The 25,828-nt window shown below is 46.1% G+C and overlaps 1 protein-coding gene across 1 annotated transcript in view; it reads right to left on the reverse strand.

The window, feature by feature from the left end:
* Window positions 1–12,624: 12,624 nt before the first annotated feature.
* LOC144806274 (uncharacterized) overlaps window positions 12,625–25,828 on the reverse strand; it is a 192,652-nt gene continuing 179,448 nt past the window's right edge. Inside the window, 2 exon segments of the mRNA XM_078672667.1 lie at window positions 12,625–15,437; window positions 15,440–15,824. Coding sequence (XP_078528793.1) covers window positions 13,597–15,437; window positions 15,440–15,824 — 2,226 coding nt within the window. The 3' untranslated portion in view covers window positions 12,625–13,596.

Below are 25,828 nucleotides of genomic sequence, written 5' to 3' on the forward strand. Positions count from 1 at the left end.
GAAGGGATCCCCAGGGCGAGCAAGCAAGATCCCTGAGGAGACCGGTGACGGTCCTCCCGCGACTGAGGATCCGACTTTACAGGATGTTATGGGCGCCATTGCCAGTGTCCGGACTGCTATGGGCCAGCAGTATGAAACTTTAGCTACTAAGTTAGACATGGTGGCAATCGAGGTCAACCTTATCAGGACGGACTTGGGGAAAACCAATGAGCGGGTCAAATCCCTGGACATCAAGACCGCAAGCCTGACTTCGGTCGTCTCGGATCTCCAAGCCGAGGTCCGCAATCTTCGAACGGCCAGAGACTTGTTTGCCCGTCGGCTGGATGATTTCGAGAGCCGGGCCAGGCGCAACAACATTCGCATCGTAGGTGTTCCGGAGAACTCCACAGACGTGCCTGCGGATCTTCTGGTGGAAGACCTTGTTCGGAACCATTTGGCACCAAAGGGTCTTAGTAATCTTTTTGCGGTGGAACGTGCTCATAGAATTCCAGGTGGGAAGCCCAAGCTTGGAGCCGCTCCGAGGCCTATAATAGCCAGGATTTTTAATTTCCGAGACAGAGACGCTATCCTGCAGGCCTCGCGTGCCAATGGTCCCACTAAGTTTGAGAATGTGTCGATCAGTTTTTACCCGGACTTTACACAGGTGGTAAAGAAGCAACGTATGGGCTTTACGGGGGTGAAAAGACATCTCAGGGACATGGGATTGAAGTACCCCATGCTTTTTCCGGCCCGCCTGAGGATTGAACATAACGAACGTACATTCTTTTTCGACCGCCCTGAAGTGGCCAGTGACTGGTTGGACACTTTGACGACGCACCGTGCCAGCCCGGAGAGTTCGAGGGGCGCCGAGGGCGGCTTGGAAGAACAGGAGTAGTGAGTCTGCGCCGGCGAGCCAGTTTATGGACGCTCTGCAGTGGCTCTGTGATAGCTATGTTTGTATGGTGTTGATACCCGGGGGTGGAGGGATTTGGGACTCTTCCTCCTCAGGGGACTTCTTTCTCTCTCTTCTTGTAGGTTAGTTAAATGGAGCGACAGGCACACTGCAAGTTGGGGTGGCTTTTTGGTCTACCGCAGGGGTGCAGGGTGGGGGGATGTGTGTTGAGGGGTTCTTGGGGGGTGGTGGAAGGGTCTTTTCTTGTTTGTTTGTTTCGAGGCTACGATTTGGTCGGTATTTTATCCTATGTGCCTGTTTCGTGGCGGGGGGACTGTTTGTTCATTTCTGGGATGGGGGTAGGGGGCTGAGGGTGCTGAGCTGGAACGTTAATGGTCTCGGGGATAGGATAAAACGGGGGATAGTTTTGCAGTATTTGAAGCGACACTCCCCGGATATCGTTTTACTCCAGGAGACTCATCTCGTAGGAAATACGTGCCATGCGTTGAATAGACGGGGCTACCGTTTGGTGGCCCACTCTGGCTTTACTACTGGGTCGAGGGGGGCGGGCATCCTGGTTAGAAACTCCCTCGCCCTCGAAATAGATTACATGGTTTTGGATGATAGGGGCCGCTATGCCGCTGTTGTGGGCCGTTGGGAGGGGAAGACGATCTCCATTTTGTCTGTGTATGTTCCCCCTGGTCTACAATCCACCACGTTTTCTGATTTGGGCGGGGTGGTCCTGGGGCTCCCCGATGGTCTGTTGGTAGTGGGTGGCAATTTTAATTCAGTTGTCAGTGGGGAAGAGGATCGTAGCCCTCGCAGAACCCTCCCCACGTCGCAGCTATGGCTGAGGAATTTTTTGTACACGTTGGGTTTAGTGGATTGTTGGAGGCAGCTGCACCCTGGACAGCTCCAGTATAACTTCTATTCGGGAGCGCATGGTAGTCTCTCGAGACTCGATTACATACTTGTACCAGCGGCACAGATGGTCTCTGTGAGGGAAATTAGGCATTTGGCTAGAGGGATCTCAGACCACTCCCCACTCTGGCTCTACTATTGACGTGCGGCTAGAGTCCGGGGGTCGGGTCGCTCCAATTAATCCATGGCATCTTCGCAACCCCAACATTGGTACGGAAGTGGTTAAGTGTATGGATCTCTACTTTGCCGAAAATGTAGGGTCGGTGTCCTCCCCTGTTTCTTTATGGGGGGCATACAAAACTGTGGTCCGGGGTCAGACTCCATCTTTGATTGCCAGCGAGAGGAAGCGCAGAACTATGGAAGTGGTGGGCCTGGAAAATGACATCACTGAGTTGGAGGAACGGATGGGGTCTGGGACTACGGCTGAGGACTTGCACTCCTTGGCACTTAAACAGTCTGAATGTTATGTTATGTTATGTGGTTTTTATTAGGCGCACAGATGCTCCAGCTAAGGAGCGTCCTGGCGCCCGACAAGGCAGCTACACAACACAACTAAATAAAAACAGCACAAGCACAATAACTAAGGGAATAAAAATGTTTTCACGGCGCGACGAAAAGAAAGCAAATCGCTCATAGCGCGAATTGCCGGGGGTAAGGAGTTCCACAAAGCAGCGGCCCGCACTCGAAATGAGCGTCCACCGGCCCTGCCTCGCTTAAAGCGCGGTACCACGGCCAATTCGAGGTCTGCCGATCTTAAGGGTCGTGCTGGGATGTAGTTGGCCATGAGGGTCGTAAGGATCGTTGCCGGGGACCCCTTCAAGATCTTATAGGCGACGCAGAGGACCTTAAACTGAATCCGCTGCGCCACCGGGAGCCAATGCAGCGCTCGTATGGTGCTGGAGGTAGGACAGAATCTTGGAAGGCCTACCACCGCTCTCGCTGCTGCATTCTGGATCCGTTGCAGGCGCCCGATCTCAGCTACGTTCAACCCGGCCAGCAAAGAACTAGCATAATCCAGCCTGGAGATGACGGTAGCTTGGATCATGAGTTGCCGAGTGGGGGCATCGAAGAACTTTAGCACAGGACGGAGCCCACGCAAGATGCCGAAGCAACAAGCAGCCGTGCGTTTAGTGTGGCATGCAAACGTAAGGGAAGGGTCCAACCAGACCCCGAGGTTCTTAAGCTCGGCGACTGGGATGGGAGCAGGACCCAACTCCTCCGGCCACCATCTCTCTCCCCACAGTTCCGGTTGCCTACCAAATACCATCACCTCGGTCTTACTAGCGTTTAGCTGGAGACAATTGAGCGTCATCCAGCTAGCGACCGCCCTCAGTCCTTGTTGAAACCTAGGAGCGTCGACTTCAGCGTCCCCGCTGATCGTGACCGCTAGCTGGGTGTCATCGGCATATGACACCATGGTCATACCCCATTGTTTGACAACCTCAGCTAGCGGCCTTACGTACAGATTGAACAGCGTAGGACTCAGCGAGGAGCCTTGGGGGACGCCCAGGTTCAACGGAAGGAATTTTGACTGATAAGGTGGGACGGTCACGCTAAAGGCCCGGTTGGTTAAGAACGACCGGAACCAGTCGAGAGCAGTGCCGGTAACACCAGCCTCCTCTAAACGCTGCAGAAGGATAGGGTGCGAGACGGTGTCAAAGGCAGCGCTTAGATCTAATAGCACCAGCGCTGCCGTTTGTCCCGCGTCAAGCACGGAGCGAAGGTGCTCCACCATGTAAAGCAGAGCCGTCTCCGTGCTATGACCTGCCCTGAACCCATTCTGCGTGGCGTCGAGTATATCAGCTCGACGGAGATGTTCCGAGAGAGCGGCATTTACGTGTGCCTCCATCACCTTAGCCGGCCACGGCAAGAGTGAAATAGGCCGATAGCTCTCCGGCTTGCTCCCATCCAGGCTAGGTTTCTTCAGGATCGGACGAACCATGGCTCGCTTCCACTTCAGTGGAACTACGCCAGATGTAAGTGACGCATTGACCAAGGAACAAAGCGGAGAGATGTCATGTGCCGCAAGGTCCTTGAACACTTCAGGGCAAAGTGGATCCTCAGGGGACCCAGACTTTACTCTGCGGGCCAAAGTGCCTAGGCTATCAGAGTTTAACAAAGGTAGAGAACATAGTCCCTCAGATGGTGGTGGCTTAGAAGATGTAATCGCCGAGGGAACGACCACAGGAAAGGCTCGGTAGATGGCATTCACCTTTTCCAGGAAAAACTCTGCCAACTTTTCACAGTGCTCCACAGAGCTCTGGTGTGATGTTGTAACTTTTTTGGCAGTGAGGTCTTTCAATACCTTAAAGATAGCCTTTGCCGGGTTCGAACTGTTCCTGAATTGTGTCGCATAAAAAGCGGCACGAGTTCTACACACCGCCCGATGGTACACCTTCACTGTTGCCTGATATAAGACTTTCTTAGAGCTGGAATAGGCTTTGCGCCATGCCCGCTCTGCGCGCCTGCAAGAAACCTTCAGAGCCCGCAGAGAGTCGTCGTACCAGGGGTTGGCCTTGCCAGATCCAGTTTTACAGGTCACCAAGGGGATGAGGGTGTCCAAGGCCCTGGAGACCCAGTCGCTAAACCTGTCGTACATCTGGTCCGGCGGACCTAAGACGTCAAGCGGGTCAGCTGATAAGAGATGAAAGAACTTATCCAGCTTAAGTTTGTTCCAGCGTCTTCTTGGAACAGAACACACCACTGGCTTAGAAGGACTAGCCACGATAGGGCAGTGGAACTGTATCAAATAGTGATCAGTCCATGCCAGAGGTGTGTAGCTGGTGACACAGACTTCCGTCAGATTGGTAAAAAACGGGTCAAGGGTGTGACCCCCTGAGTGTGTGGGCTGCGTCACCAACTGATTCAGCTGTAACGCCTCAAGGTCTGCCAGGAAACTGGATACTGAGGGACTACTGGAGTTGTTAAAGTGCAGATTTAAATCTCCAATGATGGTAAAATTGGAGCACCCCGTAGCCAGATTGCTAATAGCCTCAGGTAACGCTGCTCTAAAGGCCACTTCACTCCCCGGGGGCCTATAAATTACAAGTCCCGACAGGGTGAAGTTGGATGTAATAGCGACCTTAAACAGGGCGCTTTCGCAACCCGGGATCTTTTGCCCATGCCATGTAGTAGGGTAACAGGACTTGACGGCAAGAGCAATACCCCCGCCTCTTGAGGTCCTATTCAAGGTGAATACCGAGTATTCCGGCGGGAAGGCCAGATTGACAATGGCCGTGTCAGCATCCTGCAGCCAGGTCTCTGTTACACAGAATAGGTCAGGCAACTCCCTGCCTAGCAGGTCATTAATGTCAAGATGGTGCTTGACAAGCGACCTAGCGTTAAGATTCCAAATGCTAATACCTGGCGACGGGCTTAGGGGCGTGCGCAGGACGTCCCCGCAGCTCCTGCTTACGGGGGCAGCCAGCGTAAAGCATCCGCAGCCACACGATAACGGGCCGCATAAGGGATCCACCCTAGATGTAGAGCAGGGTGGCCGCGACCTCTCAATGGCAACCAGACTATCTCTGGTGTAGCACCGCATGATGTAGAGTAGACCGACCAGGAGGAATACAGAGCTCTGGTGACTGATGCGGCTAGGGCAATGAATCGTGAGCAGCAAGGTCGTCTGTATGATGTGGGTGACAAGGCGGGAAAATTGATTGCTTGGCTGGACAAGAGGGATAGATTGAGTCGGGTGGTGCCTGTTATTGAGAGAGTGGATGGCGCGCGAGTGGTGGACCCGGTCGAGATAGTGGAGGTCTTTGCCCAGCACTTTCAGAAGGTTTACGCGCCGGTCTCTGGCAGACAGGAGGAGGACTCGCACTTGTTGCTCCGCGATATAGCGTTGCCTAGTCTGTCGGACTCAGACAAGGAGCTTATGGAGGCAGATTTTTCCACCGATGAAGTAGCGCTCGCTATCCGTTCGCTTCGTTCGGGCAAGGCTTCGGGCCCGAACGGCATACCGGTCGAGCTGTATAAGCTGAGCCCTGACAAAATGGCGCCGTATCTTCGCCGGATGTTCTTGGCATCGCGAGATCTCGGGCTCCTTCCCCGGGACCAGAGACTGGCATCCATTGTGGTCATCCACAAGGATGGCAAGTCTCGTGAACTCTGTTCGTCATATCGGCCGTTCTCGCTTTTGAATGTGGAGCCCAAGATCCTTGCGAAGCTCTTGGCAAGCCGGCTGATTACAGTGATCGGCGATTTGGTACACCCGGATCAGTCTGGTTTTATTCCCCACCGCAATACCGCGCTCAATCTTCGACGTCTTCATGGTGTCTTGGCAAGGGCGGGGTCTCTTGAGGAGTCGGCCATCTTGGTCTCACTTGACGCCTCGGTGGCCTTCGACACGGTGGAATCGCCATATCTGTGGGCTGCCCTTGCCAAGTTTGGCTTTGGCCCCAAGTTCATTGGGTGGGTTAGACTTTTATATGAGCAACCGCTGGCTCAGGTGGTGGTCAACGGAAGGGCCTCGGAACCTTTTGTTCTTGGGCGCGGCACGGGGCAGGGCTGCCCTTTGTCGCCTCTCCTTTTTGCACTTGCTCTTGAACCCCTTGCCGCGTGGCTCCGTTGGGAGCCCTCGCTCAAGGGCATACGGTGGTCCCCCGCCTTCGAGGATCGTGTGTCGCTTTATGCCGATGATATATTGTTGTATCTCACGTCTCCCCGTAAGTCGTTGGGTGTTCTGTTTGACGTCCTCAGTTCTTTCGGGAGGAACTCTGGTTTGGTTATCAATTGGGCTAAGTCCTGCATTTACCCACTTAGGGGTGGACAACCTCTCTGCCCCGCATTTGCTCTATACCTGTTTCCGAAGTTGGCTTCAAGTACTTGGGGATCTACATTTCGATGGACCCCACGGTGCACTATCAGCGGAATTTACTACCTCCGCTTGTCCGGCTTAGGTTGGATGTTGCGGCGTGGTGTGGATTGCCTCTGTCCCTTTTGGGAAGAGCGGCCTTGTTTAAAATGATGTCTCTTCCCCGGTTCCTGTACGCCATTCAGAATACGCTCAATCTAGTTCCGGCCAGCTATTTCCGTGAAATTGAGGGCCTCCAGAGGAAGTTGGTTTGGGACGGGCAGCCCCGCATAGCATTGGCAAAATTGACTTTGCCGTGGTATGACGGTGGTATAGCTTTGCCTGATGTCAAACGTTATTACTGGGCATCTCAGTTGAGTGCCATCAATAACGCCATGTATGGTCCTGTCCCGAATCCCGCCTATGAGATGGACAGGTGGCAACTGCCGGGGGGTGATTACAATAGAGCGCTCTATTCCAGAACCGCCAGGAGGAATCGGACGGGCCCCACTGCTGTGGCGGTACGGGTATGGGGCAGTGCAACATCGGCCACGGGCTGGATGGATAAACTGACTAGGGCAACTCCCCTGTATGCTGCTGAGAGATTGGGTGGTCTGTGGTCATCGAAGGGATTCGATAGTTGGGACCTTATCGGTATCAGCAAAGTGGGCGATCTTTGGGCCACCAGCAGAGTCAAAACTTTCGACGAACTGAAACGGGAGTATAAGTTGAGTGACAGGGAATATTTTTGAAATCTTCAGGTCCGCCACGCACTCGATTCGTTCTTCCCTGTTGGGACTACGATTCCTGAGTCTTCACCCCTGGAGGATAGAGTGCTGGATGGGCATGTCCCTGACAGCACTATCTCTCTTATATATAAAACACTTATTAATGCCCGTTCGGACCTCCTTATACAGCTAAGAGATGCGTGGATTGGTGATGGTCTGGAGTTGGACGACGAGGACTGGCAAGCTGCAATATCCTCCCCTAAAGAAGTTGCGATTCCGGCGCGTCTCCGACTGGTGCAGCTGAAGATTCTGCATCGTGTCTATGTCACGGGTCCACGGTTGGTGCATATGGGTTGTTCTGTGGATGGGTCATGTCGGCGTGGCTGTGGTATGCTTGCTACCTTCCTCCACATTATATGGGAATGCCCGGAGGTAGTGGTTTTCTGGAATCGAGTGCATGCGGTCATGGGTGAAGTGACAGGTGTTGAGCTGCTCCCTGAGGCCAGACGCTGTTTGTTGAATGTATGGGAACAGAATGACTGTACGGTTGCTCAGACTCAGTGGGTCAAGCTGGGTAACATGATTGCGAAGAGAGATATTGCTCAATTGTGGGGATCTCATAGGGCACCGTCGGTCTCGACCTGGGAGGAGAACATGGACTGGTGCATGTTTAGAGAAAAAATCGTGTACATATCTCGTGGTAGGCCGAAGAAGTGGGGCAAGATATGGGGTCAATGGAATTCATATCGAGGAGAGATCTGTGCTCCTCCCCTCGCTGAGCACCCTGACATTCCACGATCTCCTTGACTGTACGTTCTGGTACTTTGATTTCCTGTTATATGTGATGCACTGCTCACTCTCGGTCCCCACTCCCCTCTCCCGTGATTTCTTGATGCCTGCTACTCATTTGTCTCCCCCTACCGTACGTAACAGTCCTTATATTGCTTGGTTTTGCCTCGACTCTTTTTCATGTTTTTCTTTGTGTTGTTTATACATTGTAAAAAATGGAAACCTTTATTTATCCTCTCTTGCCATGGGCTCCGGATAACATCGTGCTTCTACGCTGCCGGACCCTCGGGCCGTCGGCTGATGAGCTGTGTATAGAGTTGATATTGTTATTGCATGTAACTCACCGGCCTGTGTGGTTGTAGGTCTGTAACTGTACTCTTTTTTACGAAATAAAGGTTTTAAAAAAAAAAAAAAAGAAAGGGGGGGAGAGATGACCCCCCAGCTATCGGCTAAATTTCCCAATTAGGCAACATCTGGAAAATCTTTGGGAAACCCTTACAGTCACGACTCGAGACCTGGACAGAGGAGGACAATATTGCCTCTAACTCTCAGGCTGGATCCTGAAAAGGCTAAAGTAGAATCGACCAGGCTCTGAGGTTGCACATGATCTGAATGAAGTTTGTGTCCCTGGAAACTACCCGCTCTACTTGGTCTTAAGAGACCTAAAAACAGCATTCGATTCTGTCGCCGCTCTGTCCTTCTGAGTCTTCTGGAGGAAGGAGGTTCCCAAGCAACTATTTAACTATCCGAAAGGATCTGCCGCGGCAATCATTCCAGAGTAAGATTTGGTGTAAAAGAAGAATGCACAGAGAAGTTTGAAATAAACATTGGCGTTGGGCAGGGTTGCGTACTTGCCCCAGCTTTATTCAACATTCACATCAGTGGAACTGAATTCTCTCGGGAATCTTCGTCTTGATGTTCCGATATTGGAGAAGGAAAATATTCCAATCCCGCTGGTTGCAGATGATGCAGTAATATTAGCGCGTACTGAAAATTCAATGCATCAACTTTTGGAAGGCTTCGAGCTATTCTGTAAGGTACGGAAGTTAATAATCAATAAAGAGAAAAATATATGATAATTATTCATAAATCAAAGGTATTGTTGACATTCAGGATTAATGGTAAACCAACTAAGCGACTTAAAACATGACTACCTCTGCATACGAATGGATGACCATTTATATTGGAAAGCTCATGTGGCGAAGGCGGAAACAAACTTGACGCCACTATTCTACATTTTGCTAACTCAAGCAGCAAGAGACCAATAAAACTAGCACTGATGCATTCAAGACAAATGCACGGGTGGTCTGCCTTTATGGTGCTGAACTGTGGGATTTTACGAAAGCTCAGGCTCTTCTTAAACTGGGAAACATCTTCTTGTGACATGTACTAAACCTGGATCCTGGAACCTCAATGACAGTATAAAGAGCTGAGCTGGGGTTCAATGGAGGATCTCACCCCGTAAGATAATGGATGCGAGTGTGGTCAAATCTATACTTTGCATCATATAGAATGGTCTCGCAGGAACTGCGACGATGCAGGATTACAATGGTTTACCCCCAGTTCAAGCACGCTGAGAACATTCTAACATACACTAGTTGAGTAGAGAAAGAGAATCATCTGGAACTGATGAATAAGGCAACACTAGAACTGGTTAAATAGAAATATTGGGCATTCATGTGGAGCAAGCAAGAAGCCAGGAAAGGCATCCTTCAGACTAATTACCAGAAAGTAAAATGTGAACCGTGCCTGGAGCAGGTCTTGGACTTGCTGTTCCCTGCTGAGAAAATGGCTTTATATCTCATGTTCAGATTAGGAACTCTTCGGGTGCGGGCCTTTACTAAATTATGAGTAAAGCCCCTGGAGTTGGATCTGAAACGTGTCCCCTTACATACGGAGGCACTCAGTCATTTATGAATTTTATGCTTCTGTGTGATATGCCGCTTAAAATCCAAAGGTATTACCTACGTTCACTTTTTCTAACATGTAATCTGAGATGCTGCAGTGCAGTACTTTTCTTATGTTTTAGAACTGATCGTATGGAGATTTGCCAGGCAGTTGCTTCGTATATGCAGACCTGCTATAGACAGTAGCGAAGGAAGTGGGCTCAAACCATAAACCAACTGTAGTGATGGTTTTGAGATTTTCCGTTCATCTCTGGGGGCTGTGGTCGTCCTTTGACATATTTGCCCTCATAAACTGGGGCGTAGCTCGACTCCAACATGAAAGGCACTGGAGAACCTTATAGACTGGACAGAGCATCGAGAGGTATTGTTGCACATTTCTACTTGTACCTGCACTTTATAAAATGCTCGCTTAGGTGTTGGCCGTCTATTGGCCCATATCTAAGGGTTTAATTTCCACCCGGCTGTCAACAATACAAACTATTTGGACAATCCTTGTTTTTTTAACACACTAGGTAACGTCTGCGCAGCAGGCTTGTGCTCTTCTTTTATTTCTGATGTTTATAAGACAGCTGTCAGGCTTGCTAGGGGTTTACTTGCTCTGAGTAGGCAACAAGCAGACGGAGATGCCGGTATCTGCACCTATGTATGTGCTTGTTAGCTGGTACGCTTTGTAAGATCTAATGACCGCTCTATCTAATTGATTGGTTTTAAAAGTGATATACGTCATCTATTTGCACTAGCATTTTACGTCAGATCATGGATTATGCGCAAAGTGTAGTATTTGTATGAACTGAGCTTAAGTCGTTTTAAAAAAACAAGAATTGTGATTGTTTTATTATCTGCTGTAAATAACGCTGACAATAAACCTTTGCAATCAAGTACCACACCTGCAGGAATGCTCAGTGGGTTGTGCGAAGCTAGATTTAACATGGTCGTCTGTGGAAGTGTGTCCCTCCAGAAATCAGAGTAGATCATACGGTGGGGGTCAAGAAAGGTTTATTTAAGTATCACAGATGCAGAGACCCCATCCATCATCAAGCTAAGACCAACGGACAAATGTCTCTATTCCAGCTCACGGCCTAGCAACCATCCCCACATTCCAGAATATCATGACACAGGACGTCACACCTTCTCCCCCCTTATATATAGGGAGGAGTCACTTTAGTCTGGTGCTCAATTACATGTGTAGATGTGTCTGGTGGTGCCTGATAACTGAAAGGCACGCATTTGTTTACATAGAATTTCAAATAGGTCTGATTTATTATTCCTATTACCGTGCCTTCAACCTTGAGAAGGCCCATCCTAGACCAGTGTGTGGACAACACAAATGCCGACAAATCGAGGACAAAGGGATTGGGACATGGTCTAGGGAAACTGACAACAAATCCTACATCAAACGTCACGTTTAACTGATGAAGCGCAAAGAGCGATATAAAGCGATATACTGAGAAAAAGTAACCTTGAGAATTGCAGCAAACTAAAGTAAATTAAAAAAACTAATAAAAGAACTACATATCCACAGCTGTGAGACCTGGAAGCCGATTATTTCTCAATATAGCCCTAGTTTATGATTACCTTACAGTGCTCACATTATCATCCGTGGTAGAAGAGATGGGAGCCTGGGGTGTCTGGTCACAGAAGCTCATTTACATAGAAAGGGGGTGACAACCTGTTCACAACGCACAGCACAACTTGTACACAGAAACGGGTAAAGTCTTGTGTCTCTTTTTTCATTTACTTTAATATATCCTGCACCTCGCTCTCTTCTCTTTCTCTCTCATTTCAATTCATCATAAATTAGTCAAATTCACTATTGCTTAATCAGCACGGCACAAGTCGGGGGTAGCCACAGTTTGAAGGGGTCCCCACACTATTATCTAGAAACTTGACTCAGTTCCATCTAGCTCCTTAGCCTGCGACTGATAATTGTTACTTTGTGCCCCAACTCTGCAGACACAGGCCTCTGAGTGTTTGTGTGAGTGGCGCAAGGAAGGAACAGAGAACTTGACAAAATTAGCCCTTCTTTTGCTTAATACACTGTAAATGTGAAACACATTGGGGCTTAGGGGCTGGATAAAGAATAACATCAGGAAACAAACGCAAATTAGAAGCACATTTTATTTATACTCTGAAAACTGTTTAAAAATGTAATTTCCAAGTTTCACATTTCTGTTTAAAAATATTTACACTCAGTCATTTCCGAGTTTAGTTACAAACAAATGGTGGGAAAAATACATGATGTATAAAAACTAAAACCAAAAAATAATTTTTACATTATTTTATGTTTCTTGTTTTTAAAACAGGCCGTCGACCTTTCACGTGAAAATTATTATAAGGGCCTGATATCACTTCTTGTGATGTCACTACATGTGACGTCACTGTGATTTGCATATGATAATGGGCTCCTTCACTATTTTCCTTACTTGTGCGCTGTTTATTGGCATGACATGGGTCTATAGGTATTAAAAATAAACATATAAATTCACAGGTGTTCCGTCCATTTCTCTGGTGATGTCACACATTGACATGTATTTGGCTGCTTCTTCTATTTTTAGGTGAGTACAAATAACGTGCAGTTCCCCTCCTTCCATTTCTCTCTTTTTCTCCCCCTTTCTTTGTCTCTCTCGCTTTCTGGATCTCTCCCTCTCTGTCTCCCACACACTCCTGTTAGCGTTAGCTTCATGAATGTCACTGCCACTTCTGGCATTCATACGACAAATCCTTTAGAAGATTTGAGGACAAGGGACAATCAAGTGTGGAAGACTAGTTGCTGGGAGTGCAACTGATTGTCCAGTCACATATATACTTTTGATGTGGGATTTCGCTATTTCACCACATTCTTCAAACAGAGTGTACTGCTTACAATGGCTCAATTCTGGTAAAAAGTAGAGTTTGGCAAGTCACAAAATGAATAGGGTGAGCCATGTCGGAGAGGAGCCACGGGTCACACTTAGTTATAAGGCCGAGGCACGAGCTGATCCATCAACCGATAACAGAGTGTAAAAGATGCAGCAAACATTACTTAAAAACAAGGTATATGCTTTTTTATATCTCAAAACAGGTTATTTCTTGAACACCTGTGCTTTTCTTTAGTTCATTACACATACTGCAGTGGCATTTGTTAATAGTAATATCTACATTTTACCAATGAAGTTTCTCATCTCCAGATCCCTGACAACATGTCCACTCTGGGTGTGTTTGGTTTATAGGTTTTATCACTAATCCGACAAGTTAGCTGAAAATATCGTTGTTAGTCCCGGTATTGTTCAGTGTTGCTTTCACAGATGCTGTGGTCAGGTGCGATTGAATGTTTTTCTTTGTATCTCTTCTTCACCAAATAAAAATCAACAATTTTTCTTTTCTTTTAGTCCACATTGTGCGTGCCTCCCACTGTGTATCCTGGTACATCATGCTGCTTTGCTATGTGTACGGAAGGGAACAATCACTGGAAACAAACACTTTTATAACTCTGCAAATACTATTATCTGTTTTCCTTCTTTACTGCTAGTCCGGTCTTCTATCACCTGGCATCTCAATGTCCCACATAATTTGAATTGAATCTTTTTCCGTAATTCATTCCTCTCATAATAACTGCACTGTTCTGCTCTTGTCTATGTCCTCAGATGGGTCAGTATTATTTTTGATGTTCTTAAGTTCTTTCCGGAGTCTCTGTGTTCGCTGATGTGTTTGGAGGTTTGATAAGTGACTAAAGCTCTTCCCTCATTCAATGCAGTTGAATGGTTTTTCCCCTGTGTGTGTTCGCTGATGACTTTGTAGCACTGATAATTGACTAAAGCTCTTTAGACATTCATTGCACTTGAAAGGTTTTTCTCCTGTGTGAGTTCGCTGATGAATCCTTAATGCTGAAGAGCTGCGAAAACTACTGTCACATTCACTACAATGATAGGGTTTTTCCCCTATGTGTGTTCGCTGATGTGTTTGGAGGCTTGATAAGTGACTAAAGCTCTTCCCACATTCACTGCAGTTGAATGGTTTTTCCCCTGTGTGTGTTCGCTGATGTCTTTGTAGGGCTGATAATTGACTAAAGCACTTTGCACATTCATTGCACTTGAATGGTTTTTCCCCTGTGTGTGTTCGCTGATGACATTTTAGGTCTGATAACCGACTAAAGCACTTTGCACATTCATTGCACTTGAATGGTTTTTCTCCTGTGTGAGTTCGCTGATGATACCTTAATGCTGAAGAGCTGCGAAAACTACTGTCACATTCACTGCACTTGAATGGTTTTTCTCCTGTGTGTGTTCGCTGATGACTTTGTAGCACTGATAATTGACTAAAGCTCTTCACACATTTACTGCACTTGAATGGTTTTTCTCCTGTGTGAGTTCGCTGATGAATCCTTAATGCTGAAGAGCCGCGAAAACTACTGTTACATTCACTACAATTATAGGGTTTTTCCCCTGTGTGTGTTCGCTGATGTGTTTGGAGGTTTGATAAGTGACTAAAGCTCTTCCCACATTCACTGCAGTTGAATGGTTTTTCCGCTGTGTGTGTTCGCTGATGACTTTGAAGGTGTGATAACTGACTAAAGCACTTTGCACATTCATTGCACTTGAATGGTTTTTCCCCTGTGTGTGTTCGCTGATGACATTTTAGGTCTGATAACCGACTAAAGTACTTTGCGCATTCATTGCACTTGAATGGTTTTTCTCCTGTGTGAGTTCGCTGATGATACCTTAATGCTGAAGAGCCGTGAAAACTACGGTCACATTCACTACAATGATAGGGTTTTTCCCCTGTGTGTGTTCGCTGATGACTTTGTAGCACTGATAATCGACTAAAGCTCTTCACACATTCACTGCACTTGAATTGTTTTTCCCCTGTGTGTGTTCACTGATGTGTTTGGAGGTTTGATGAGGTACTAAAGCTCTTCCCACATTTACTGCATTTGAATGGTTTTTCTCCTGTGTGTGTTCGCTGATGATGCCTTAATGCTGAAGAGCCGTGAAAACTACGGTCACATTCACTACAATGATAGGGTTTTTCCCCTGTGTGTGTTCGCTGATGACTTTGTAGCACTGATAATCGACTAAAGCTCTTCACACATTCATTGCACTTGAATTGTTTTTCCCCTGTGTGTGTTCGCTGATGTGTTTGGAGGTTTGATGAGGTACTAAAGCTCTTCCCACATTTACTGCATTTGAATGGTTTTTCTCCTGTGTGTGTTCGCTGATGATACCTTAATGCTGAAGAGCCGTGAAAACTACGGTCACATTCACTACAATGATAGGGTTTTTCCCCTGTGTGTGTTCGCTGATGACTTTGTAGCACTGATAATCGACTAAAGCTCTTCCCACATTCACTGCATTTCAAGGTTTTTTCTCCTGTGTGAGTTCGCTGATGATTCCTTAATGCTGAAGAGCCATGAAAACTACTGTCACATTCACTACAATGATAGGGTTTTCCCCCGTGTGTGTTCGCTGATGAATTTGGAGGTTTGATAAGTGACTAAAGCTCTTTGCACATTCACTGCAATGATATGGCTTTTCCCCCGTGTGTGTTCGCTGATGTATCCGTAGGGTTGATAACTGACCAAAGCTCTTGACACTTTCACTGCACTTGAATGGTTTTTGTCTTGTGTATGTGTGCTGATGAAGCTTGCGTAGTGATGTCAAACGAAAGCTCTTGCTGCATGTGTATGATTCTTCTTTCTTGGTTAGTGTTTGTGGGTCGGGTATATATTTGTCTACATCCCTTGACTGCATTTCCTGATGGGCCGACATGGATGATAAAGCACTTGTGTTTTTCTCACACACTTTATATGTGCACAGTATTTTGCATGTTTGATTTCTGTTTTAACAATAAAATACAATAGCCACCAAATATTTGCCACACTCCTAATACGTAGAATGTTTCTTTGTAGGCGATTGTGCCTTTAGATTGGATTATGGCTATGCACGATTGCGGGTAAAGATGTATCTTCCTTCTGGGCGGTGCAAATCGAGACAGTCTGTTGTATTGTAGATAGAAGAGCTCCTCTTTCCATTACCCGTCAGTTGTCTGGCTCCGCTCTGTTGTGCTCTTCTCTGGTTACTGTGGTTTGGCCAGAAAGAGTTTACAATTCCCCTAGAGCACGGAATGATGGCTTATAATCATCTTAGAAAACAGAGCACTGCGGTAATCACATCATACCGATCCCATGATCAAAGCTGATGTTGGACACTTGTTTAAACAGGAGGCGGTTTGTTATTGTTGTTGCCTTAATTTTAGCAAGGTCATTTCTTCGTCTTGTGGCGTGGAGGTGCACAGCTCAGACTCTTACAATCACTGAACTGCCCTCGATGCTTCATCCGGGATCTGTCAGTTTGTGTGCAGGTTCCTCTGTCGCCGACTGCGCTGATGTTTTCCTGAATATTGGAGCTCATTATTTCTGCTATTATTGAAGAGTTACAGCCTTCGCTTCATTATTGATGGTCATTTCACACATTCAAGGCTTGTTTTCTGTTGGATGTAAAGATATTTAAAATTACTAAATGGAAACATAATGGAATGAGAATTCAGAATGCTTAACTGGTTGTAAAAGACACTCCACACAATGCAACGCAGCCCTCCCCCGTGAGGATACGCTACGTGGCGTAACAGTAAGGGAACAGGTGAGCACCATATTTTCAGAGATATGGCTCTCTCCTTTACTTTCCCTTGCGCCGGCACTGATTACAGAGCGCCTGCGCCATGCACACACCTTAGCACCAGAGCACTAGGGTATGTGGGTCTGTGAGTACAGCATGGGTTTTGTACAGGAAGGACACCCTTCCTGTACAAATTACTATGCCTCGACACGAGGGAAAGCTTTTACCATTTTTCATACGTGTTGCAGAGTGCAGCACACATGCAAAGTCAGAAAAGGAAGAAGAAATGAAAGCATTTCTCCTTCCTTGCACCTAGTTTTGTGGTTGCACGAGAACACCCATGCACCACCCTTGGCAGGCCCCCATGGCACAAAGTAATGCGAAACAATGCTATGCGCAGTGTCACATTACTTTAACATTATTTCCAGTGCTAAACAAGTTTAGCGCTGGAAAGGAAATTAGGAAAAAAGATTTTGCGCCATTTTGTGCCTCTTTTGTGATGCAAACACAGTGCAAAATCTTAGTAAGTCTCCCCCTTCTTCTTTATTGCTTTTGAAACTTAGCAAGGAATATTTCATCATACACAGATATTTAACTAAATGTTCTGTTAATCAGGTGACATCTTATTAATGTCTGGAAAAGAGGTGATTTACCAATGTTTACAGAGTAACTGAGCAAAGTAAGGGCGCTCACGTAGCACCCAAGTGCTTGAGGTATAGCTTAAGATAGACGCACATGGTCAAGATTTCATTTAAACAACAATAGAGTTCAGTAAAAGAGATGGATCAGGCTGGGCTGTAAAATTTCCCGTAACTCTTTACGAAGTATACAACAAAAGTAACTCCACTTACACACTTTTTCTCATTCTTTCCGATTTACTTAAGATCATCTCAAATACCAACTCCTGTCTTTACCTCGCTGTTAAAAAGTCACCTTTGACACTTTCAACAACTCCCTTGGTTCAAGCATTTCTAGTTTCTTCTAACCTGGAAGATTGGAACATTATTGTGAGTTGAGGGGTGTTTCCTATCGCCATAACATCTGTCCATCTCCCTGAAACTAGTGTAGCTTACAGCACCCGTTTCTGGCCCTGAAGGACAACTTTAAAAAGCAAGTCTTTAGTTCTTCCTATGTTAGATAAAGTTCTCTAAGATGCAGCTCCTTCTGGGGTTTTTGTGTAAAACAGAGCGAGGTGTTCACTGTAAGGCCCGTCCTTTACATTATAAGCGCAGATAAGGCAAACAAACGTTGAGTCATATAATTTAATATTCAACGATATCAGTCATTTACTACTTATAGAGAATCCATCACAAGCACTAATTTACCTGATATATCCCCGGAGCAGATGTGTGCCTATTACTCTTTTCCCCCCTTTTCCAACATTACATGGCATCTGGCATGATGTTGTCCTTTTGGGGCCCAGGATGCCATTTGTGACCGGATGGGCATTTTGAAGAGTGGCAGGAGGTGTCAGTTATCCACAGGTGATGCGGCATTTCTACCTTTCCATATTTCTCATATTCAAGTTTACCTAATTTTATGTCCTTCGGCCACCCTACTGCCCTCTGGCTGCACACTCACTCAGTGGGGTTCATCAGAAGTCATATAACTGTCTCATACTCACAAGGCCATGGATCTCACTTCTTCTACAACACTTATTGCAGACAAAGGGCCTAGTTAGGAGTTTGTCAAACAGATTATTGCCTCAAAACTAGGGTTGGGTGAAGAATTACGCTCTGCCGGCAGAACTCGCAAAAAACTCCATGCAGAACGGAATTCTTTTCTCAAGCGGTTCGCCACCGGTAAGGTGGCGAGCGCTTGTGGTAAAATATAACACGCTAGACCTACTCCTGGCGAGATTTCTCATTGCGGTAGGTCGCGACCACTCAGAGTGTTAAAATCTGCCATTCTCGTTGATGAAGCTGCCATTCGATTAGAATATCAATTAGAGTGGCAGAAAGCAGCATCGCCCTCTGACACGACGCGTAGTGCTGTTCGTGCTGATTTTACAGTGGGGGTTAAACTCCTGGCACTAAAAATCAGTGAGAGCAGCGCAACTTGACAAACTCTGCCACTTGCGGAAGGCTGCAGAGTGCGGCGGAGTTTCCCTGACACTTCATGGAGTTCTGCGGGGTAAACTCTGCAAACTACACCAAGGCATTATCAAAACGTGACAGATATCCTGTCTGCCTTATTATAATTGCCACAGGATGTAATGCATTTTTAATGGGTCGGGCAGGATACCTGTCACATTTGTGATGGAATAAACAATCCGCTGAAATCTAAATCAGGCCTTTGGTGTACATTGCGTCCAGTGTGGCTAGCTGGGCTTCAAGGATCTTGTGGTTTGTGGTTCTCTCACTGCTTTGAGGTCACCACCAGGCAGACCTTCCGTCAGCTGTGCCCTGTGCGGATCTGCCTTTCTAGACAGGTCTTCTCTCATCTGTGCCCTGTGCAGATCTTTCTCCCAGGCTGGGTCTTCTGTCAGCTGCGTCTTGAGCGGATCTTCCTTCCAGACTGGACTTCTGTCAGCTGCGCCTTGTGCAGATCTTTCTTCCAGGCTGGACTTCTGTCAGCTGTGCCCTGTGCAGATCTTCCTTCCAGGCTGGACTTCTGTCAGCTGCGCCTTGTGAAGATCTTTCTTCCAGGCTGGACTTCTGTCAGCTGTGCCTTGTGCAGATCTTCCTTCCAGGCTGGACTTCTGTCAGCTGCGCCTTGTGAAGATCTTTCTTCCAGGTTGGACTTCTGTCAGCTGTGCCCTGTGCAGATCTTCCTTCCAGGCAGGGGCTTCTGTCAGCTGTGCCTTGTGCAGATCTTTCTTCCAGGCAGAGGCTTCTGTCAGCTGTGCCCTGTGCAGATCTTCCTTCCAGGCAGGGGCTTCTGTCAGCTGTGCCCTGTGCAGATCTTCCTTCCAGGCAGGGGCTTCTGTCAGCTGTGCCCTGTGCAGATCTTCCTTCCAGGTTGGACTTCTGTCAGCTGCACCTTGTGCAGATCTTCCTTCCAGGCGGGGGCTTCTGTCAACTATGCCTTGTGCAGATCTTTCTTTCTAGACAGGACTTCTGTCAGCTGTGCCCTGTGCAGATCTTGCTTCTAGACAGGACGTCAGTCAGCTGTGCCTTGTGCAGATCTTCCTTCCAGGCAGGGACCTCTGTCAGCTACACCCTGTGCAGCTCTTCCTTCCAGGCAGTACTTCTGTCAGCTGTGCCCTGTGCAGATCTTCATTCCAGGCAGGACTTCTGTCAGATGTGCCTTGTGCAGATCTTCCTTCCAGCCAAGGGCTTCTTTCCTCAATGATGAGTTCAAAGGTCGGGAGAGGTGGAACTGGTCCAGGTCATCTTCTTTATTGCAGTTCAACTGGTCAAGCCACAGAGGTCGAGCTCTGAGATTAAGGAGAGTCTGGATTTTCTGGGCTCCGTAGAGCATTGAGACAGTTCTACCGCATCCAGCACACACTACAAGACTCCAAGAGTCAACGCTACAAGTGCTGCTCCAAGGTTTGATTCAACCACTGTACCTGAACATCCCCTGGCAAATGCCAACTAGAGAATAAACAGCCAGCCTGCACCAGCAGAGCGTAGAAAGCTTTTCAAGCACCTCGAGGTAAATGGACTTTATCTGTCGTAACTGAAGATGTTAATCCTCGGTAACATCGATCCTCTTTGGACAAGGTCCTCCATTTTGCTATCAGAATGTAACTCATCCTGCGCAGACACAAACCCTGTAGTCCGTAGTGCATGAAGCTGGGTGGTTCTCACCCAAAAGAGGGCCCTCCACAAATTGCTGTCATTTTCTTACACCCCCCTGGACAGACGTGGCAACACACAGACCAACTACACCCCCTCAGGGATCACCCGTCCATCTGCCAGGATCAAGACTCAGATCTTTCAACCTTCTCTGTTACCGTCTTTGGAACGGCCTGTCTCTGGGATTCGTGGAAGCTCCACACTCAGTGAGCTAAGAGTTGCCTTGTAAAACCATCTCATGAGAGTGGGAGAAAAGAACATTAAGTGACAAGCGCCGCACAGAAGTGTAAATAACTCTACCATTATCATTCCATGAACCATTGTCCTACTGCTGATGTTTCGACATGGATGTTTTGCCGTCTATCACAGCAGCTTCTTCGATTAAAATCTTACTCAACACTTTTGCATCATACCCATTTACCTATGTACTGTTTCTGACCCTACGACATCTCTGGCAGGCATGCTGGGCTGACTATTGCTACATAAATAGGAAGTAGATTGCTACTGCAGGAAGAGTGCAGTGTCCTTGCAGTCAGATGCACTTGATTGGGATAAAAGGTGCATGTTTTTTAGAAAAGCTGCAACTATTAGAATAATAACATACCAAAAGCAACGCACATAATGCAATAACAGACCAGGTACTAGAAAAATGTGATGCAAACAATGCAATAACAAAGGCCAGGAACAAGGAAAATCTGATGTAAACAATGCAATAACATAGGCCAGGCGTTGGGAAAATCTGATGTAAACAATGCGATAACACAGGTCAGGCACTAGGTGAATCTGATGCAAACAATGCAATAACACATGTAAATGTAAATGTAAATGTGCTGGACTTGTAAAGCGCACAGCTGCCCGTAAGCGTCCCGGCACTTGCTTAGGGAACCCGTTCTGGTATTCCCCTGTGAGAAACCCCGGCAGGGTGTCCACAAGGTGAAAGCCAGGCATCCCGCCGCGAGGGGCCGTAGTGGAGATTAAGCGAGCTATTCCCAGAGTCGCAGAGTGTGACCCCATGAGTTGAGTAGGCACCAGAGCGAGAATTGTCGAGTCGGTGGAATTTTGAGCCCGAGACCCGCCGAGGCGGGGAATCGAACCCTGGTCCATGGTCGATCTCAGCTTCCGGGTCTGCCGCCTTTAACCACTGAGCCACGCTTCTCCTAACCACTGAGCCAGGCGCAAGGAGAATCTGATGTAAACAATGCTATAACGCAGGCCAGGCGTTGGGAGAATCTGAAGCACACAATGTAATAACACAGGTCAGGCACTAGGTGAATCTGATGCAAACAATGCAATAACACAGTCCAGGCACAAGGAAAATCCGATGTAAACAATGCAGTAATACAGGCCAGGCACAAGGAAAATCTGATGTAAACAGTGCAATAACACAGGCCAGGCACTAGGAGAATCTGACGCAAACAATGCAATAACAAAGGCCAGGCACTAGGAGGATCTGATGCAAACAATGCAATCACACAGACCAGACACGAGGAGAATCTGACGCAAACAATGCAATAACACAGGCTGGGCACGAGGAGAATTTGATGTAAACAATGCAATAACACAGGCCAGGTGTTGGGAGAATCTGACGCAAACAATGCAATAACACAGGCCAGGCACTAGGAGACTCTCACACAAACAATGCAATAACACAGGCCAGGCATTAGGAGAATCTCACACAAACAATGCAATAACACAGGCCAGGCACGAGAAGAATCTGATGCAAACAATGCATTAACACGGGTCAGGCACTAGGTGAATGTGATGCAAACAATGCAATAACACAGGCCAGGCTTGAGGAGAATCTGATGCAAACAATGCAATAACACAGGCCAGGCGTTGGGAGAATCTGACGCAAACAATGCAATAACACAGGCCGGGCACTAGGAGAATCTAATGTAAACAATGCAATAACACAGGCCAGGCATTGGGAGAATCTGATGCAAACAATGCAATAACACAGGCCAGGCGTTGGGAGAATCTGACGCAAACAATGCAATTATATTGAAGGTGCTCTGTGCACACTATACTTTCAGTCAATAATCAAACAATCGTTTTAGTGCTGCTCCATTCGTTACACTTGGTCAGAGTGCCTTGAAAATATAGTAACAGATCTGGTTGGGAAAATTCCCGTCCTGATGAAAGTGCGCACTATTTTCAGGGAACTGTTGGTTCCTTATCCATGTCTTTGAAAAATAAAAACTTAGTTGTCTTTTTGTTATTGTTATTGTTAATTTGGATTTGTAACTCGCCCAATCACCTGCAGGTCTCTAAGCGCTTGAAAATCGATGTTATTACAATAACTTGGCTCAACACCTCAGAGAGACACAGCTACCAGTTTACATTGCGCTCAGGACTTTACCAAACAGCAGTGTTTTCAATGATTTCCTGAATCGCAAAAGATTCACCTTCCTGCGTAGCCCCTCAGGCAGCTTATTCCATAGCTGGGGGGCCAAAACGGAGAAGGCTCTCCCTCCCTTGGTTACTAATTTGTAGCGGGGGCAAACCAGTAACTGGGAATCCGATGATCTAAGTGTTCTCGTTGGGTTATATACTTCCAGGCGGTCTTTAATGTAGGCAGGAGCATGGCCATAAATCGCTTTGTGAGCTATACATAGACTCTTAAATTCAACCCTCTCTTTAACCGGGAGCCAATGAAGATTTTGTAGTAGAGGGGAAGCCTTCGTTCTTCTGGGTAATCCAAAGATCAATCATGCGGCGTCGTTCATCACGACCTGGACTCTGTCAGTCAGCATTTTTGGGAGGCCAAGATAAAGGGCATTCCCGTAGTCAATCCGTGAGATGACGGTTGCTGCTACAATTGAGCGCATCATAGATTGAGAGAGAAAGGGGGCTAACTTTCTCAATTGTCTGATGATATTCGTGCAGCTTCCAACAATGGAGGATATTTGGCTGCACATTGACAAATCACAGTCTAGTTTGATCCCCAAGCTCTTTACGTTCACACTTGGCTTTGGGGCTAGTCCAAGCTCTGCAGGCCAGTACAGATCACTCCACGGTGAGGTGGTAGATGGAATTACCAATACCTCGGTCTTATCCGGGTTGATCTTTAACAGGTTTTCCGTCATCCATCTTACGGTATACCTCAAGATGTTTTGGGCTTGGATTTGTGCAGCCCCTGTGTTATCGACACTCAGCACAAGCTGATGATTTTATCAATTTCCTTTATTTATATCATTTATTTCATGATTTCTTTGTTCTTTCAATAGATTAAATCAGTTTAATGAATTATACCCAATGCATTTCGGGTCACTTATAGGACCCTTCCTCAGGGGTCTACAAAAATGAAAACGAAAAACGAATTAGTCCCAAACAGCAAAATCTACATTAAATTTTAAACACATCCTGTCTATTTCAAGCAATAATCTCCCTTTTCAGATCAAATCCACGTACATGTATTGTTTCAGCATCGTTCATCGAGTTAAATCAAAGAACAGATCAATACACCAGAATGGTCTTTCATGGTATCTCTAAGAAAATTATATGTGAAAAAATTATATACATAACTATACCCATTACTCACAGGATCTAATTTTACCCCGCTGACAAGTCATGCTCTAAAACAAATCAGGTTTACGCTAGAAATTACAAGACTTACTTGAGTTTCACGAAATTAAACTCTCTCGCACACGCTGCACGTCGTTCTGTGCAAGCGGTAACAAACGCACTACTTTCTTGCGCTGTGTGAATAGCGTCCTGGCGCGATCATGTGTAGTGATCTGGAGCCTCGTGAAATAGTCATGTGCTTAGTGATTTAAAGTAACCTGCACTATCGAGATGTAACCCGTTTTGTTGAAGTTGATAGAAAATTCTCAAATTGACATGATTATAATTGAAATCGATAGGTAGATTGAATCAGTAGTTAAATCATGTGTTAAAGTGAAAATAGAACAATGCTAGATAGTAATGGTATTATGAATTAGGGACACCTCTGCAGTAAGTTATCAAGTCAAAATCCTAAATAACAGTATGATCTGAAAAAACGTTCTGTGTGACATTATAAAAAACAAGATAATTCAATACGGTCATTCAACCCAAACGGCTGTAAAGTATTCAACTTTCTGATCCAAAGGAATTCAGCCTTTAGTAATTGTTTATGTGGGTCTGTACCCAGATCTTTTCTCACTGCTTCTAGTACAGTGTATCTTAATTGTGAAACGTTGTGTCCAACTACATGCCAATGCATAGCCACCGTTGATTTGACATTCTTCAGTCTTATATAACTTTTATGTTCTGTGATTCGAACCTTTATCTTCCTTTCGGTGATACCTACATATATCTTGCCACACGGGCACTTAATGGCATACACCACATTCTTCGAGTCACGAGTGCTAGTGTGTTTCAACTCAATTGTAAAACCTTTTGAGGGGTGAGTTAGTTGTTGCCCTCTGATGACATTGTTGCAATGCGTGCAATTACCACAAATTTGCATCCCTTTGAATTTCGTGGTAGTATTTTCAGTGGTTTTCTTAGATAACAACTCCTTTAGATTGCGGGATCTTTGAAAAGCAAAAATAACTTTATTTTTGTTGATGCATTCTAGATCAGTTTTGTTTTCAATCAGATGCCAGTGTTTTTTGATGATGTTTTTTAACTTGTTTGCTTCAGTCGAATATTTCAAAACACACATATGTTGAAATGCTTCTCCACTTTTTCTTGTTGTATTAAAAGAGTTGATCTTTCCATCATTTGTACTTTTTGTTTTGATTCGTTAATTAAAGTTTCAGGATATCCTCTTTTTATGAACTTTTCAGCAAACTGATCAATGGTTTGATTGGCTTCCTCCTCTGTGTTAGTGATGCGTTTCAAACGTAAAAATTGTGAAAAAGGTAATTGTCTTTTCAAAGCTAGTTGATGAAAGCTGTTAAAATGTAAACCACTATTTCGATCTGTAGGTTTTGTGTACACGTTGGTTTTGATGGTGTAATCCTTGATTTGTACTAGCACATCCAGGAAATGAATACAATTTTTGTTGATGGTGTGTGTGAATTTGATGTGAGGGTACCAATCATTCAACTTCTGGATGTTTTCAATGAGCTGAGTTTCTTCTCCGTTCCAAATTAAGAAAATATCATCTATATATCGTTTAAATGATACTAGATGTTCGGTCCAGGTTGATTCTTGAAAAATATGCTCTTGCTCGAATTTTGACATAAACATCGTCGCAAATGTGGGGGCTCCAGCAAAGCCCATAGAAGTTCAATTGCATTGAGCGTAAAAAGTGTTTTCCCACTCAAAATAACTATGGTACAGAGCAAAATGCGTCAATTCTAACAAGAAAACTTTATTGGCTCCAGCACACTAGTTGTTCAGCAAAAACCACTCTATAGCTTCTATACCCGCGTTATGAGGGATTGAAGTATATAATGAAGTTACATCTATTGTGAATAGTAACCAGTTCATCATGTCTTTTTTTGGAAGAGTTTCCAAATGGTTAAAAAAAGATGTAGTATCTTTAATGTA

The sequence above is a fragment of the Lissotriton helveticus genome (genome assembly GCF_964261635.1).
Source record: "Lissotriton helveticus chromosome 1_1 unlocalized genomic scaffold, aLisHel1.1 SUPER_1_unloc_6, whole genome shotgun sequence".
NCBI lineage: Eukaryota > Metazoa > Chordata > Amphibia > Caudata > Salamandridae > Lissotriton > Lissotriton helveticus.